This window comes from Callorhinchus milii, unplaced genomic scaffold (assembly GCF_018977255.1).
Source record: "Callorhinchus milii isolate IMCB2004 unplaced genomic scaffold, IMCB_Cmil_1.0 Scaffold2, whole genome shotgun sequence".
NCBI lineage: Eukaryota > Metazoa > Chordata > Chondrichthyes > Chimaeriformes > Callorhinchidae > Callorhinchus > Callorhinchus milii.
This window is the reverse complement of record NW_024704743.1, coordinates 111,595,852-111,611,613: the sequence shown is the minus strand read 5'-3', so window position 1 is coordinate 111,611,613 and position 15,762 is coordinate 111,595,852. Positions and strand designations below refer to the sequence as shown.

The 15,762-nt window shown below is 38.9% G+C and overlaps 1 protein-coding gene across 1 annotated transcript in view; it reads left to right on the top strand.

The window, feature by feature from the left end:
- LOC103190167 (interaptin) overlaps window positions 1–15,762 on the top strand; it is a 183,819-nt gene that overhangs the window by 115,735 nt on the left and 52,322 nt on the right. Inside the window, exons 25-26 of the mRNA XM_042331688.1 lie at window positions 4,227–4,416; window positions 7,701–7,854. Coding sequence (XP_042187622.1) covers window positions 4,227–4,416; window positions 7,701–7,854 — 344 coding nt within the window. The remainder of the gene's footprint in view (window positions 1–4,226; window positions 4,417–7,700; window positions 7,855–15,762) is intronic.

Below are 15,762 nucleotides of genomic sequence, written 5' to 3'. Positions count from 1 at the left end.
ACCGCAAACTGATAAATTAGTCATTGCTGCTGTGCAATCATTAGTTTTATGTTTTGTCCCACAACAAAAATCTTGCAAATGCCTTCAAAACAGTTGTTTGATGGGTATTCCTTTCCACATTTACTACTTTTCTATGTTTGTTTCTCTTGTGTCAAATAATGAAGTTCCCCCTTACAGATTTGTTTCTATGTTTTCTTTAAAACTATGATTAGTAAAACATTGGCATTTATTATCCACCATATGTAAATGTAGCTTTTGGTTTTTTGTCAATTGCATAATTTAAAAAATCTGTTCATAGTTTGTTAGTTATAGATTTAAGGGGGACTGTCATTCCCTCTCTATACATGGTAAATTAATAGACCTCAGTTATAGAAATGGTGATTGTTCATTGTATTTGTTTAGACATTATTTTTATAGAATCATAATATATTACAGCACAGAAGGAGGCCATTCGGGCCATCGTACCTGTGCTGACTCTTTGAAAGAGCTACCCAATTAGTCCCTCCCCTGCTCTTTCCCCATATTCTTGCAAGTTTTTCCTTTTCAAGTACTATACCTATCGAATTCCCTTTTGAAAGTTGTTATTGAATCTGTTTCCACCACCCTTTCAGGCAGTACATTCCAAACCATAACAATTCTCTAAAAAAAAATTCTCCTCATATCCCCTCTGGTTGTTTGCCAATTATCTTGAATCTATGTCCCCTGGTTACCGACCCACCTGCCAGTGGAAACAGTTTCTCCCTATCTACTCTTATCAAAACCTCTCATAATTTTGAACACCTCTATTAAATCTCCCCTTAACCTTCTCTGCTCTAAGGATACGTTATAGAAATACAAAGATGTTAAAATGTTTCATTTTGATGTTGTTACATTTCGATCATGGGGGCCTGAGATTTCTGAGTTAACCAATTTTGAAAAATACAGGAATATGTGAATACATGAGAAGCACTTTGAGATATTTCAACAACGTAATAAGGCTCTATATCAAATGCAAGGATTATTATATTATGGGTAGAGTATAGCAAAATCCTTCTCTGGGGTAAATGAACAAAGGGTAGAGGGTCCCGGTATGTAAGTTATTAAAGCTAGTTTGCAGGTGCAGACCACAAATAAGAAGACTAAGGGGATTTGGGGATTTAACATGATAAGAAGCTATATCAAATGCAAGGATTATTATTATTATTACTCACGTCTAAATCCTTGACGGCAGCCATCTGAAGAGCCCGCTGTCATCACAGCCGTGTACGACACTGAAAATGTGCCTTTGAGTTGCAGCCGTCTTCCCTCTCTCTTTCTTTTTATCCCCTCCTCCCCCCAACCCAATATTAAGGCCTATCGTGAAACCTTCCCCCCTCCCCCACCGGCATCCTTTCCAACACTGGCTCTAGAAGTCCATTACTGTCATCCTTTCCTGATTCCAATGGCTCCTTATCCTCCGTTGGATTGAGTTTATGATCTTCATGCTGGAATACATCCACAGCTTTGCTCTAACCCTCTGATCGTCTGCTGCTCTATTCCCCCAGGCACGCCCTTCACTTCTCCAACTTTAGTTTGCTTTATGCTCTCAGTCGCACTTTCAATAGTGAGTTTTTGGCAACTTTTTCCCTGCCCTCTGTAACTGCTGAACCGCCTGAAATCACTTCACCTTGCTCCTTCCTCCCCCCTTTCAAAACCTATCTAATCTTTTTCTTTAATTGTGCCTCTACCACCCTCCCAGCTCAGAATCTCCTTCTGACTTTGTAAAACACTGAGATTTTCTCCCTATGCTGCAGGTTCTATATTTGATTTCTACAGTTATACAGTGTCAGTTAAATCGTATTTGGATTCCGTTTGGATTTCCTATTGCTGGAATGGTATACTGACCTTAGAGGAAATCTACCCAGAAATTACCTTAATAAAGGGACAGCTCTAATACTAAATGTGGTCTTCAAAGGAATAAAGGGAATTGATGACGTAGGTAGGGAACCATGCATCTCAATTAGGAAAATCCAGGACAAAGAGATGTAATATTCTTAAAACTAGAGATAAGATGGTTAGAAATTAATTCATAAAGCATTTCTTCAGACAGAGGCCTATGAGAATATGACATACACTGCCCCAGAAGAGCATATATGTAGAATAAATTGAGATGTTTAAGTGGAGATAGGTAGACACTTTGAATGTAATTTACAAAGAGATGTGGAAAAAAGAAAATGGGATTCAAAAGTTAAAGAGCTGTTAATGAACTGATTAAAAACTCAGAGCAGACTCAATAGACTTAATGGCTTTGGGGGTTTAGGACTATAGAGTCTGAACATGCCTGGGTGTGCCAGCTGACCAGATGAAGCTGAGGTTTGTGGGGAAGGCTGATAGAGGAATATCACTAATTAGTGAATGTCACCCAAATGTCTCAATTCTTCTGCCACTGGGATTTTCCATGCATTCACTGTAGACATCTTGAGAAGCAGTTTGCCGTGTACAACAGTACCAGTTAAACCGGTGGATGTCAGAAGAAAGCAGAGTGGACAACATGGTGCTACAAGGATACACTGAAGGTACACTTGAACCAATGCAACCCTGGCTCCCCGACAGGCGTTAATGGTGTGCTGAAGTGAGAGAATGGGGGTGGGGGGTGCTATCCTTAGAGAAGGACCCCCACCCCCACTCCTTCCCCTGTCAGGAACGTGGGTATGTGAGGTTTATGGTAGAAGATGTCTGTCACTTATCAGCCTGCATAGACATCATTGCACCCATCTACCATGAATTTGTGCTTCCTTCATTGTTGGCAACGTCATCCTCAAGTATGACGGGCACACTACTATTACTATTAACAAATGAAGCAAATTACTACAAAGAGACAGCTGACTGACTGAGTGTTTCAATGCCAGTTGTTCCGTATGTTTTCAATAGGACACTAGCAGGTTTGAATGAACGTATTTCAGTCATAGAATTACTATCTAACATCTTTAGTTTTCCTTTTTGCTACATGCCTTTTGTTTTGTTGCATGTTATAACTTTTATGTGCTGGTTGTATAAGATAGCACAGTAGTGGCCAATCTTTTTTGGTCAACAAACCAAATTAAGTTTTCTTGTTTGAATATTTCTTGATTTATGACAACCCAATAAATATCGTTACTTGGTAGCTACTAGAAACATTGAATATTGAAAATCAAATGCAGACTTGCGTAGACTAGTGAAAATGTTCTGCAGCTACTTCTTAATGCCCTCGTGAGGCAAAAGTGGGCCATGGGTCAGCCACTGCTGAATAGTAGGTGCTCCCCTAGTTGAATGAAAAGCACTGGTGGATGACTGCTTGGCCACTAGACATGCAAGGGGTACAGAAGAAGGACTACTGGTGTTTTACCACACTTGACTTCCTTGTGTGTGAAGAAAGGAAATATCCACCCGCCAACATAATTATCACCGTGGCACGTTATTATACCAACACAGCTCACACAATCTCATTTGAAAATAAAATTCCACACTCCTCAACTGCATTTGTGAATTGATGATTTTCACTTTTACTGTTCAAGTGGCTCATTAGCTGCACCAGAAGTGTGCTCGTTTTTCCAAGCGTGTTGTCATCGAAAGCCATGTTCTCATTAACACTAGTAAAATACATTTCTCACAAAAACATTTAGGAAAGTTAGGTGTTCATGTGATTATGTTAACATTTTATGAAAAAAAGCCCTGTTGAACAGTCTTCTTGTGACCTTAGCGAAACCAAAAAAGGTTTGGGCAAATGTATCTTAAGAATGGTTCAGGGTAAGATGTTGTAAGGGTAAGATTTGTTGTGACCTAGAAAGACAGTGCCATCTGTTGGTTTATTCTAAGTGATGCATTATATACTTGTTCAATCCTTTTTAACCCATTTTGCTTCCTCCAAGCTTGAGCATTCTTTATCCCAAATGATGACAGCTGTAACAACTCCACAGTCTGTCAATACTGCTCAGTCGCCACCCAGTAAATAGATAGCGAACTATGCGGAAACCACTGCCAATTTTCCATTCTTCCATTGTGAAGCAGCTCACTGTATTTGATTCTCATCTGACAACTTGGCCAAGGTGATGCTCATATCACCTCAAAAACCAGAGTTAAAACATAATTAGCTTTCAATGTTACATGTGTATCTGTTCATTTTGTTCACGTGCAATTTGTGTATAATACTGTACCGTAGCCAAATGAAATTTTATTTTCACTTATTAAGTAACTTTGGTATTGAAAATAATGAACATATCTAATTGTAGCTCAAGAGCTTGCAAATCGAGAAGAGAAGCTATGTCTGATGGAGTTGAACTTACAAGCCACTCAGGAGCAACTAAATGACCGAGTATCTGAGATAGTTCGGCAAGAACAGAGTAGACGAAAGTTGAACCTAGAACTGAAAGCACTAAAACAACACATTGACGCTACTGAGGAAGAGATGAAGAAATACAAGTGAGTTATTGCTTCTCACAATTTACTTTTCATTCTGTTGCAATATAAATGTTTAATTGCCATAACTCATTGTTGGCTCAGTGTGTAATTCACTATCTGGTTTAATACTAGCCCAATACTTAACCAAGATCCTAAATTCGATTGTTGGCTACTGAGTTATCTTATCTCATGCCAAGTAACAGTAATTGTCCTTGGTATTCCTGAACTGGAGAGATAGTGGTACTTTGTGGACATTGGCTGAAGTTTACTTGTGATGCCACCAGTCAACTTGCTTATTTATTCTGCCTATCTGGATTCATACTTATATTATCCAGTAGACACTGGACACGGTTGAAGAGATAGGTTTTGGGTGAGACTTGAGAACCTAGAGCGGGCGGGGTTCAGAGATGGAGTTTCAAAGGTTAGGAGCATAGAATTGGAAATCTTGGTCACATTGGTTGGTATGGTTAGAACAGGGGACGGGTTGGCTAATGGGAAGAATGGGGATATAATCACTAACATCAGCAACTAATACGGAGAATGTAGTATGGAACTGTTCTCCTTTTTCGTAACTGCGCTGTGAGAAGTCTGTTTTTATTAATTTAATGTGATTTATTAGAAAATAACAACAACAGTTATAAAATTCATTACAAACTCTAGTGCAGTAAAATTCATTGCCTTGTTTGACAAAAATGAGCAGAAAAATTGATTTGACACCATAAAATGAGTAATCTGGTTCTGAACCCAATAAATGCATCATAATGTGTAAGTCCCAAATGCATAATTTTTACATGTAGATAGGATCCCTATTTCCGTAAATAATTGTACCATTAGTTTAGTAGATTATATATGCAAACATTACATTTTACTTAAATTATGAACATGCACATTTCGATGAATGAGCTTTCAGAAATGATGTTTTAAAAAAAGTTCTAATCCAAAGCTAAGAGTTCTGTTGCACTAAACAGTTCTACAAGGAATTATTGAGGTAAAGTGTGACCATGTGATCTAAAACCTCATCATTGGAATAATTCCACTCCTTGTACTGTGTGTGACAATAGTTAAAGTTTTATTCATAATTTCCAACTGGGGAACTGGAAATCACAATAATTTGTAGCATCGATTGTTTGAGACTGTGGATCTGAGGTCTCTGGTGGAAAAGCAGAAATAGACACTTTATTGATTTACTTTTACAGCCATACTTTCAAGACATAATTTTCACCCCTCATCTTTTTGCACTGTGTACCACGAGAATACTATTCTTCGTTTCAAGTAACTCAGCACTTGTCTACTCAAGGGAAAGAGTATAGACCTTCCTACATTAAATTTCCTTCAGTCACAACCCTTTGAGCGTCGCCTGAGACAATTGCTTTAGATAAGCACACTCGTGTTACAGGTTTTCTCAGCGGTACATTAGTGCAAAGCTTGTTTCTGATCTAGCGCCTCAAGTATGTGAACTTGCAAATTAAAAATAGATAAGGGTCTTTGTAACTCATTTGACTGCATTATTGATTGCTTGAAAAGGCAAAATTACCTAATAGAGACTTGAAAAATAACATTTTTTATTTATTATGATAATCAATACCCAATGAAAGCATTTGCTTAAAATGGGGGGAAAAGATAAAATATTAACATTTATGCCTAGGTTTATGTCTGACGTATAATATTTACACACATTCACTGCTCATAAAAGTGTGATCCCACTGGCAGTAATGCAGTACTTATTATAATAATAACAATAATAATAATAATATAATAATCCTTGCATTTGATATAGCGCTTTCCACTTATTTTTTTCTATTGCCTTAGAAATAATAAGTGTTGCATTATTAGCAATGGAACCACGCTATTACACTACTGTACATTTTTCAATGTATATTAAATCCAACTAGAATTGAATAGGTCATATTGATTGAATACCTATTGTGATTGGGGTAAAGTTCATTTGAATGTCAGACAGTTGTCTTTCTACTTTTGTTTGAGGGGTGAAGGCAGGTTGTGTTCTAGGTTCTTAGCAATCTGCCACTGAAGACGCTTGTACCACTTAGGACATGTGCCCAAACCATTCTCCATGGTGGTTGGGAGATTTTGAGCAGACAGCACAAATGTTTCCTTCTTTCCTTTTTCATGGTCCATTTTCAAACTGTAAGGTGGATTTATGGTAAAAAGGGAAAAGCATCTGCAGGGAGGGTGGACTCCAGCTTACACTTGTTCAGCATTCTGGAAATGGAGATGGTTTCACAGCCAACATATTTCTTTCCCAGCCAGAGAGGACCTAGATTAATAGTTGATCATGAATGCATCTAGTATTATGATTTAGATCTTTGGAACATCAAGATAGCTGGCATGTCACAAGTTGTTATGTATAGGTTCTTCCACCACGCTAGAGGCAGATGTCTATTGAATAGATGATAAGGAAACTGAGGTTTGGGACAACAGCTGTTTATTGGAATCCGTATTTGTGAACACATGCTCATATGTCCGGGGTTTGTTGGCTGCCCCGATTGGTAGAGAGTTAGTATCTGCTGTTGAGAATCTACACCTCTAACCAGAAACCACTTTTCAGTGGTTATGGATGTGTATGTTCAGGATGTGGTTAGGAGAATGGTGGCAATGCTCTCAGATGTTTTATGCTGAGTTGTAACTGAATATAGCATAATCATCAAATTTACAGTGGTTTGTAAATCTTTGGCTGTATCGTCTTTAGTTTTTCTAAGTTCGGGAGCAAATAGCCTTTGCATTTTTAACGTGTTATATGAGGCCATCTTCTTTTTTTGACATCTTGGCGAATCAGTGAAAAGATGGACTGAAAATTGATTTAAATTACCTCATTCCTACTTAATCAGTGGTGTGCACTGGCAGATTATGAAGCAAAATAAAATTGGCTGAAGTTGTGTGTGTGTACCTCAACATCAAATGCAACCAAACACAATAATTTCAATAATTGTATCCAATATCTAGATTGTATGTCCATTATTAAAACGTAATGCCTTTTGAGGCAATGGAGTCTGTTATTGTGTTTTTTTTAAGACAGCACCCGTTTTTCTATCATTTGATAAGAAGAGAAGATAGAATTTTATATGGAAGTCCTCAGCCATATCATATATACCAAGAAGGAGCTATGAAGCAGGACCTTTTTGCAGTATCATACATCAGATAACCCGCAACATCTTTAATGGATTTTTTTTTAAAAGATATCACAAATTAATTTCTAAAACATAATAGGAATATTGGATAAAAGAATAATTTTACTAAGCACTGAAAACTATTGTCTCAATTTTTCTCTCTACTATACTTTTGCCTAGGGAGCTATGGGAGAAGCTGAAAAATGAGCTAAATGTAACAAAGCAAGAGCAGCAGAAAACACTACAGGAAATGTTAAAACACCAGCAAGCAAGCCACAAACTGGAATTAGACCTGGCCAATACCAGAGAGCAGGTGGAAACGTTACAGCAACAGGTATTTGATTTTTAAATATTTACATCCCACAGGAAAAGAAAATCAACACAAACAAATGCATGTTTATGCAGTTTTCTAGCACTGATGCTGAGACAGTGGGGTCTATTTCATGGTATTTATTAAAAATAATAATCCTTGCATTTGATAAAGCGTCTTATCAGGTCTTTGAGATGTCTCAAAGCACTATACTATAAAGTGAATTGACTGTATTTTATGTGGAAAATTTCTCACTATGATACCTTAATAAGGAATCGTGAGTCACACAAATGGGGTCTTCTTTGGTTAATGGGCAATACGTTACACTGACCCGTGGGAACTCCTCTCAAACACAGTCTACTTCTGGAGTGGAGTTTCTCGTGGCTTGAAGGGAATTCTAATGAGATTTCTCATCAAGGGATCAGGGTAAGAAATACTACAAGTGAGATGACTTCGAATATTTTACAGTTTGAACTTGATTTTTAAATGTAATTATGGTTTGGTACGCAGAATTAGTACAATGGCAAAAAAATTCTGATAGATATAACCATTCAATCAATTTTGCAAAATAAGTCAGTGGGGTAGAAAAATAGCAGATTTCATTAATTCATTAATGGTTCAAGAGTTCCTCATTGGGAATCTTGGTGGTAATCAGCAGCAGGTCACAGAGGATTTGCTTGAACTCTGTGGTCTCCTGACACTTTGGCGTTTGTGTCCTGGGAGTTGCTTATTTGAGGTACTGCTAGTTACTGGCAGCATTTTCCATTAACAGTTGCTATTAGTGAATCCAGTTGGGAACCTTCTTTTTTGACCCCATTGTGTAGCAGAACAATAATCACTCTGCCTATATTAATATACCTATACTTATAGTTTTAGGACTAGCTTGTTAATCATTAGAGTTTCAAGGCAGTAGTGTAAAATTTTAGTGCTGTTTCATGGGATACCAGCTTAAAAGAGGTCATTCCAGTGATATGGCAACCTGCAAATTTAGGATATAGCCTTAAAAAAAGACATGTGTTCCTATTTATAATATTTATGTGCACTGTATTTATGTACACGGTGTCTTGTTCGACCCTCAATCGTTAGGCCAATTGAGTCTACTGCGCCATACTTTGTGAAAGAATACTGAGGAATTGCATTAAATTGCGTATACAGTGGGATCTGTTATGCGAGTTGGGCAAAACGTATAATAACCATGTGTATTGAGAGTTACAATGCAGCATCCTCAAGCCTTGGCTCTTGCCAAGCTACATCTACTACTTTCAGGAATTATATAAGCAGGATTTGATACAGCGCCTTATCACATTGTCAGATAGGCTCTCATTCTCCTTCAAGGTCGGTCTGACAGTGCCTTCAGTCATCCTCCCAACCCTCCAGAATCCAACCCCCAGCTCAGGTGCAAGCCCTTTATTATCCAGCGCCTTGGGGCATCTTCCCGAAGTGAATTGCGCTATGTAAATGTAATTTGTTGTTGGCTCACAACTATGTAACTAATTATGTAACCTTCTGAATCTACAACTATTCTCTTATTCCTCATTTAGACTGGTTTCTGTATTGAATCAACAGTATAAGTGGAGTATAAATCAGATTTTAGGGGAATTAATTTGATTCCTAGCCCCCTTCCAAACCAACTTTAGGAGATGGTTTTAGAATAAAATTTATGCCATCAATTGAAGTATATATGCCGTCAAGTGAAGAATTTATGCCATCAATTGAAGTATATATCAGGTTATATTGTAGCCAGTTCCAAGCGTTCTTTTAAACTTATAATATTTAAACAGTTTAAGAAGAGGGTCTTAAGAATTTTAATGTTAATAAATAACTAGTAATGCACTTTTTGCCGTTTAAAAACATTAAGAGATTAACTAGGATAGGCTGGTGGAGGTCTGAGTGTGTACTTGGTTGTTTTCCGCTGCCTCCAACGAGAAGGAAGATAATTAATCCATCTTCCTGTCTTTGCACCCCTGTAAAAGATGTCAACTCACGTCTGCAGTAATAAGGGGAAGGAGTCAATGTACTACCTTTGCAATGTTTTAACTACTCAGAGAATGAGTTGCATATAACTTTCATGTGGCCAGTCATCTTGACAAGAAATCGATCAAGAAATCAGTATTTCCCTTGTATATGTTATTTGTATGGTGTTATGCAATGTTTTCTGCATTTGGTTACATCTATAAAAAAAATCATAGCTTGAGCCTTTGATTATATTAAATAAAAATGAAGTGGCAACTATTGACTTAGTAACAAGCAGACCAAAACTGACTAGGAAATGCTGGTAGAAAACGACAGGCTTATCAGCATTTATATATTTAAAGGCAAAGCCCACTCATTGATTACTTAGTTTAAATCGTATCTGTTAAACCTGATTTATTGCCAAGTTCATGCACTGTACTTCCACAGATAAAATAAGCAGGGTCAGGCAATCAAACTGCTCAAATGGTAGAAGTGGCAATGACTATTGTACTGTGCAAAAATAAATCCATAACACAAATTGCTTTAGTGGAAACTGGATGAGCAGCTGATCTTTGTATTGGATTTCAGACTTTTCTGTGACCACATAGGAAAGAGGAAAGCCTAACCTGTCTAGAGAGGAATTCTTACTTGATCAATATCTAGCAAATTATACCTGGCAGGTTTTTGTTGTGAACTGTTTAAACTGTTAAACATTAGGAAAATCCTAGGTTTGCACATTAAACCGTTAACCCCTTCTGTGACACAAATCTGTTTCTAGCTTGAGTTGGACAAAATCTATCTTGGATGTTGTCAACCTACATTTCTGCTTACACTACTAGGAATTTATGTTTAGTCAATATCGTGTCATAAATGTGTGTCAAACTGTGAATGAAATGTACATAAGGATGGTGTTTTATCAGTAATTAATAGGGGAGTCAAACAACTCATTCTAAGACCATTAATTAACAACCAGTTTTGAACATTTGGGGGTTAACAACTGGAAATGCCCTGAGAGTGAAGTTAATTAGTAAAGTTATTTTTGTTTACTTTTTTTGAGCTACGGTTACACCCATTTCTAACTTCTTCAAAAAGCTATTCTTCATTGTCAAAGCCTGGAAAGTGAGTGTCAGCAGATGATTCACAGAGGACATCATGGTCATGAACTTCTTTTGCCTTCCCAGTGTAGCATCTTCAGTGATGCTTGTTTATAGACACACAAGTGAATTCTAAGCACCCATTGTCAAAGTCATGATCTCAGTAACAAGAGCAATATCACTCTCCCTCCTGTTCGCACAAAGCATCCCGATTCACTGTTCAGAGCACCAGGAACCCCAGCTAATCTTCTTCCCCCTCTATCCCCATTCCTTAGCCCAAATGTCATGAGATTTAAATCTGCACCCCAATGTCTTCTCACATCTAAAATTGTCACTCATTCTCTTGGAATTAATTTGAAATAAGATAATACCAAAAAGAAAGGTACCAGGGAAATACTGAATCAATGAACAGATGCCTTCTGTAATTATTCAGGCGTTGTAATGGTCATAAAGAGCAGCTAAGTGATGTACCAGTGCCATGCACTGAAGATCCAGATGTGCTGAGTGGAAAGGGGACGCTTTGTTTGGTTTCCAGTGAGCAGTATTAGGGTTGTCATGCATATTTGAATGGGAAGGATTCATTTACATTTTGTTATCTGCATACAAAGATGATAGGTAGCCTGCTGTTACTCATGGAAGCAAAAAATGAATGCCCAAGAGTAATAGGATGGCAAGGAGCTAGAAACCACCAAAGTTTTTGTAAGATGGCTCAATTAACTGCATGAACGCGTAGAGCTAATGTAGTTGAAGAGTCTAGACGCACAATTGATAAGGTATGTACTAAATATGGGATGTAGTAAAGAAAGTAACACAGTGAAAAAGGTATAAAAGTGCAAGTTGTACATATGTCATTCTGTAGTGGAAAACCTTATCCCAAAGATATTTAAAACAACAACAACTTGCATTTATGCAGCCCTCGTCATGAAAGATAGCATCTCGGAACCCTAAAAAAAATTGAGTGTATACAATTGCAGTTTCACAAGGATTTTCCAATCGTGTTCATCCACATTTTTGAATTGCTGCTGTTATTCTGTAGTGCATAGACTGTACAAGCATTCAGCTTAGAAACATTTTAGTAAAAGGCATAATAATGAAAGCTTAATAAGTGTCCTACATTCTTTGAAATAAACTGTAATCTGGTAAAAACAAGGGTATGTCATTACATGTAATGTTTCCTAGATATCAGAAAATATTACATCATTAAAAAAATGTGAATGTTCAAAATAAGCATGAACTAAGCAAAGTCTAAGGAATAGTTCACAATGTACAAAATGGAAATAATATCACATCATTTTGTTATTTTCTATAATGTTTCTACTTGGAGTAGGTTTTAATGACCAACATATGAACCATAATAGCACTTGGCCCTCCTCATCGGCCTTCACAACCCTTCACAAGCTACAGATCATCCAAAACTCTGCAGCTCGTGTACTCTCACGCACCAGGCTCCGTGACCCCATCATTCCCACCCTCGCCCGACTCCACTGGCTCCCCATCCCCCAGAGGATCGAGTTCAAGATCCTCGTCCTCACCTTTAAGGCCATCCGTGGCCATGCCCACTCCTACCTCTCTGACCTGCTGACTCCCTACGAACCTGCCCGCTCCCTCCGTTCATCAGGCTCCGGACTGCTCCATGTCTCCCGCCTGACCTGCCCTACCATTGGGGGCCGGGCTTTCAGCCTCTCTGTCCCTACGCTCTGGAACTCCATCCCACGGTCCCTTTGCTTCGCTTCCTCCCTTGCCTCCTTCAAGGTCAGTCTCAAGACCTTTCTCCTCGACCGTGCTTTTGGTCTCCCTCCGACCTCTCTGCCTTCCCTCACCCCTACACCACCACCCCTTCCCCCATTCTCAAGCCCTGTCACCTGAAAGTTCAGCACTTTGGGACGTCCTCCCGACGTGAAAGGCGTTCTATAAATGTAATTTTGTTGTTGTTGTCACTCAAAGTTAACACACCACATTGTATTCTGAAAATTGGATGTTTATGTTAAGATGTGCTCATATCCCATCCTGATTGGCTCCCATCAGCGCCTCCACAACTCAGGCGCTGACAGCATCACCATCCATGGTTGCACACTCCACCTTACTAAGCCAGTCAAGAACCTTGGGGTCTTGTTTGACCCTCAACTATCCTTTCTACCCCACATCTGCGCCATGACCCGCTTTGCCTTCCCCCACCTCCACAACGTCGCCCGGCTCCATCACTGTCTTACTCTACAGCTGCCAAAACCTTCATACGTGCCCTTCATTACATTGAGGCTTAACAGTGCAAACTCACTGCTTGTCGGCCTCCCCAACTCCTCCCTCCACAGGCTGCAGATCATCCAGAACTCTGCAGCCCATATCTTCTCCCGCACCAGGCTCTGTGACCCTATCACCCCCATCCTTGCCCAACTCCACTGGCTTCCCATCACACAGAGGATACAGTTCAAGATCCTGGTCCTCACCTTCAAAGCCCTTCACGGTCTTGCTCCCCCCTACCTCTCCGACCTCGAAACCCCCAATCACCCTGTTCGCTCCCTCCGCTCAGCGGGCTCCGGTATGCTTCATGTCCCCGCCTTGCTCGCCCCTCTATAGGCGGGCGGGCTTTCCGCCACTCTGCACCCACACTCTGGAACTTCATCCCGCAGTCCCTCCGTCTCGCCCCCTCGCTCGGCACCTTCAAGACCCACCTCAAGACCCTTCTCTTCGACCATGCTTTCGATCTCCCTGATTCTCCCCTGCCCTCCACACTCCCCCACCCCGACCCCCAGCTCAGGTTCGTAACTCTGTCTGTCCAAAACCTTGGAATGTCCTCCCGACGTGAAAGGTGCTATGCAAATGTAAGTTTGTTGTTGTTGTTTATTGGTGTTACATTCTGGGAAATGGCAATTGTTATGACGAAACATCAGGTTTAATGAGAAAACATTACAGTAGTTTGTGCTACCATCTAATGTATCACACCACACCAGTATGTAAGAGTTTTAAGCAATGTAGCTCAGCAGAAACTGTTCTGTTTGCAGCTTTTGGGTTGGAAACGATGAACTGAGTTATTATTGGTTGTTCAGTCAATTGCATAACTTTGTTTACAACTTTGATAGAATTTTAGTCAGTCCTGTTCTGATCTCTATTACAGTATTTATTTTTCAATTCCCATTCATCTACATGGATGGAAGAGTCTCAAAGAAGTTCCAGAAACTGCCTTGATGATACAAAATACAACCAGAGGCTTTGACAAAGAAAGAGGGTGCGCTAAGATTTGCAAATATTATTTTGCTAGCTACACTCCCTTAACTTGAAGAACAAGAATATGTATTATCCATTATTATTTCCACCTAATTTTTTGTCTTTCAAAGATTTCCATATTTTGTTGGCATTCCATGCCAATAAGTGCAGTATGACGGAATGGAGATTCAGCTAACCTCACATGTATTCGGATCTTTCTTCGTCACTTTCTGTTTTGTCATTAATATTTTTATGTGCATTGTTTGATACCACTAAAGTGTGTATTTACACACACTAAAGTGTGTGTAAAGTTGGTCAAGTTGAAATGCATGCTGGCTCAATTTTCTGGCACCACGAACATGAAATTTGAAGAAGTTTTGAAGTAATTTAAGGTTTTGGGTGAATATTACTATCTACACTTGATTATACAGATTTGAAGACCTGGACATTTTTGTATAAATTATAATGTGTGCAACGAGTATTCAGTGCATATTGTGGTGTACACATGCTAGCATCCCCACAACTGTTGTGCTGTGCATTACTAACTATAAGTTCCTGTAGCTCAGTGGTTAGAGCACTCGCCTTGCAAGCGAGACACTTGAGTTCAATTCCAGGCAGAGCGAAACCTTGGGCAAGTTTCCTTACTCCACACGCCTAATAATAATCCCTCCAAAACAAAACAATAATAAATTGTTCATTTTCAATCCACGACTGTTTGTGGGACACTGCTGTGCGCAATTGGCTGCCGCATTTCTTCCACAAATAAATGATCAATTAACTTTACAGCATATTCTGTGAAGCGCTTTGAGACATCTAGAAGACGTTAAAAGCGCTATATCAAATGCAAGGATTATTATTATTAATAATGGAATAGAGGAGAATGGGAGAGGGGGTAAGCAGGGGTGGAAGATCATATGGAGTATAAATGGCACAGACAAGTTGGGTTGAATGGTCTGTTTCCATGTTGTAACAGACTATGTAATTCTATGCAATTTCCACATCATCCTATTTTCGATTGTTCTAATGGGAGCACCTGTAACACAAAGCAGAAGTTATTATTCCAAAAAATATAATAATAATCCTTATAATTCTTGCATTTGGTGTAGCACCTTAGCATGTCTTTGAGTCTGTATATTTTGTGGCCGAAACGCGGTTGTCAATTACGCACATTAGTGTCCCATAAACAATCATGAATTGAGTGACCAAATATTATTATTGAAGGGATTATTGTCCCCAAAAAAGCGATCCGCCAATCGACAACCGGGTTCCTACTGACTGCTAGGAAAAGAGAGGCGTGTGGAGAAGGAAACTTGCGAGTGCTCTAACCACTAAGCTACAGGACTCCAAAAAGACAGTTATCCTCTCTTATATTCCGCTCCTACCCCAAGTTTATCGCTAAGTTCAGCAAATTGGTTACTAATCTCAATGTTGTTTATGGAATATTGCTAGCACAAATTAGACGCCATGTTTGCCAATTTAACAATTATTGTTTAATATCTAATGTGTTATATGTTGTAAAGCATTTGACATGCTTGTTTTATGTAAAAGTGCCTCATCACATAATCCGAAAGGTGCAAAATAAATGCTAGTAATTATTATAAGAACGTTTTATATCTTTACCGAGGCAAATAGAAAATAACAGAACAACTGCTAGAGACTCCAGTTGGTTAAAATCAGTGGTCAA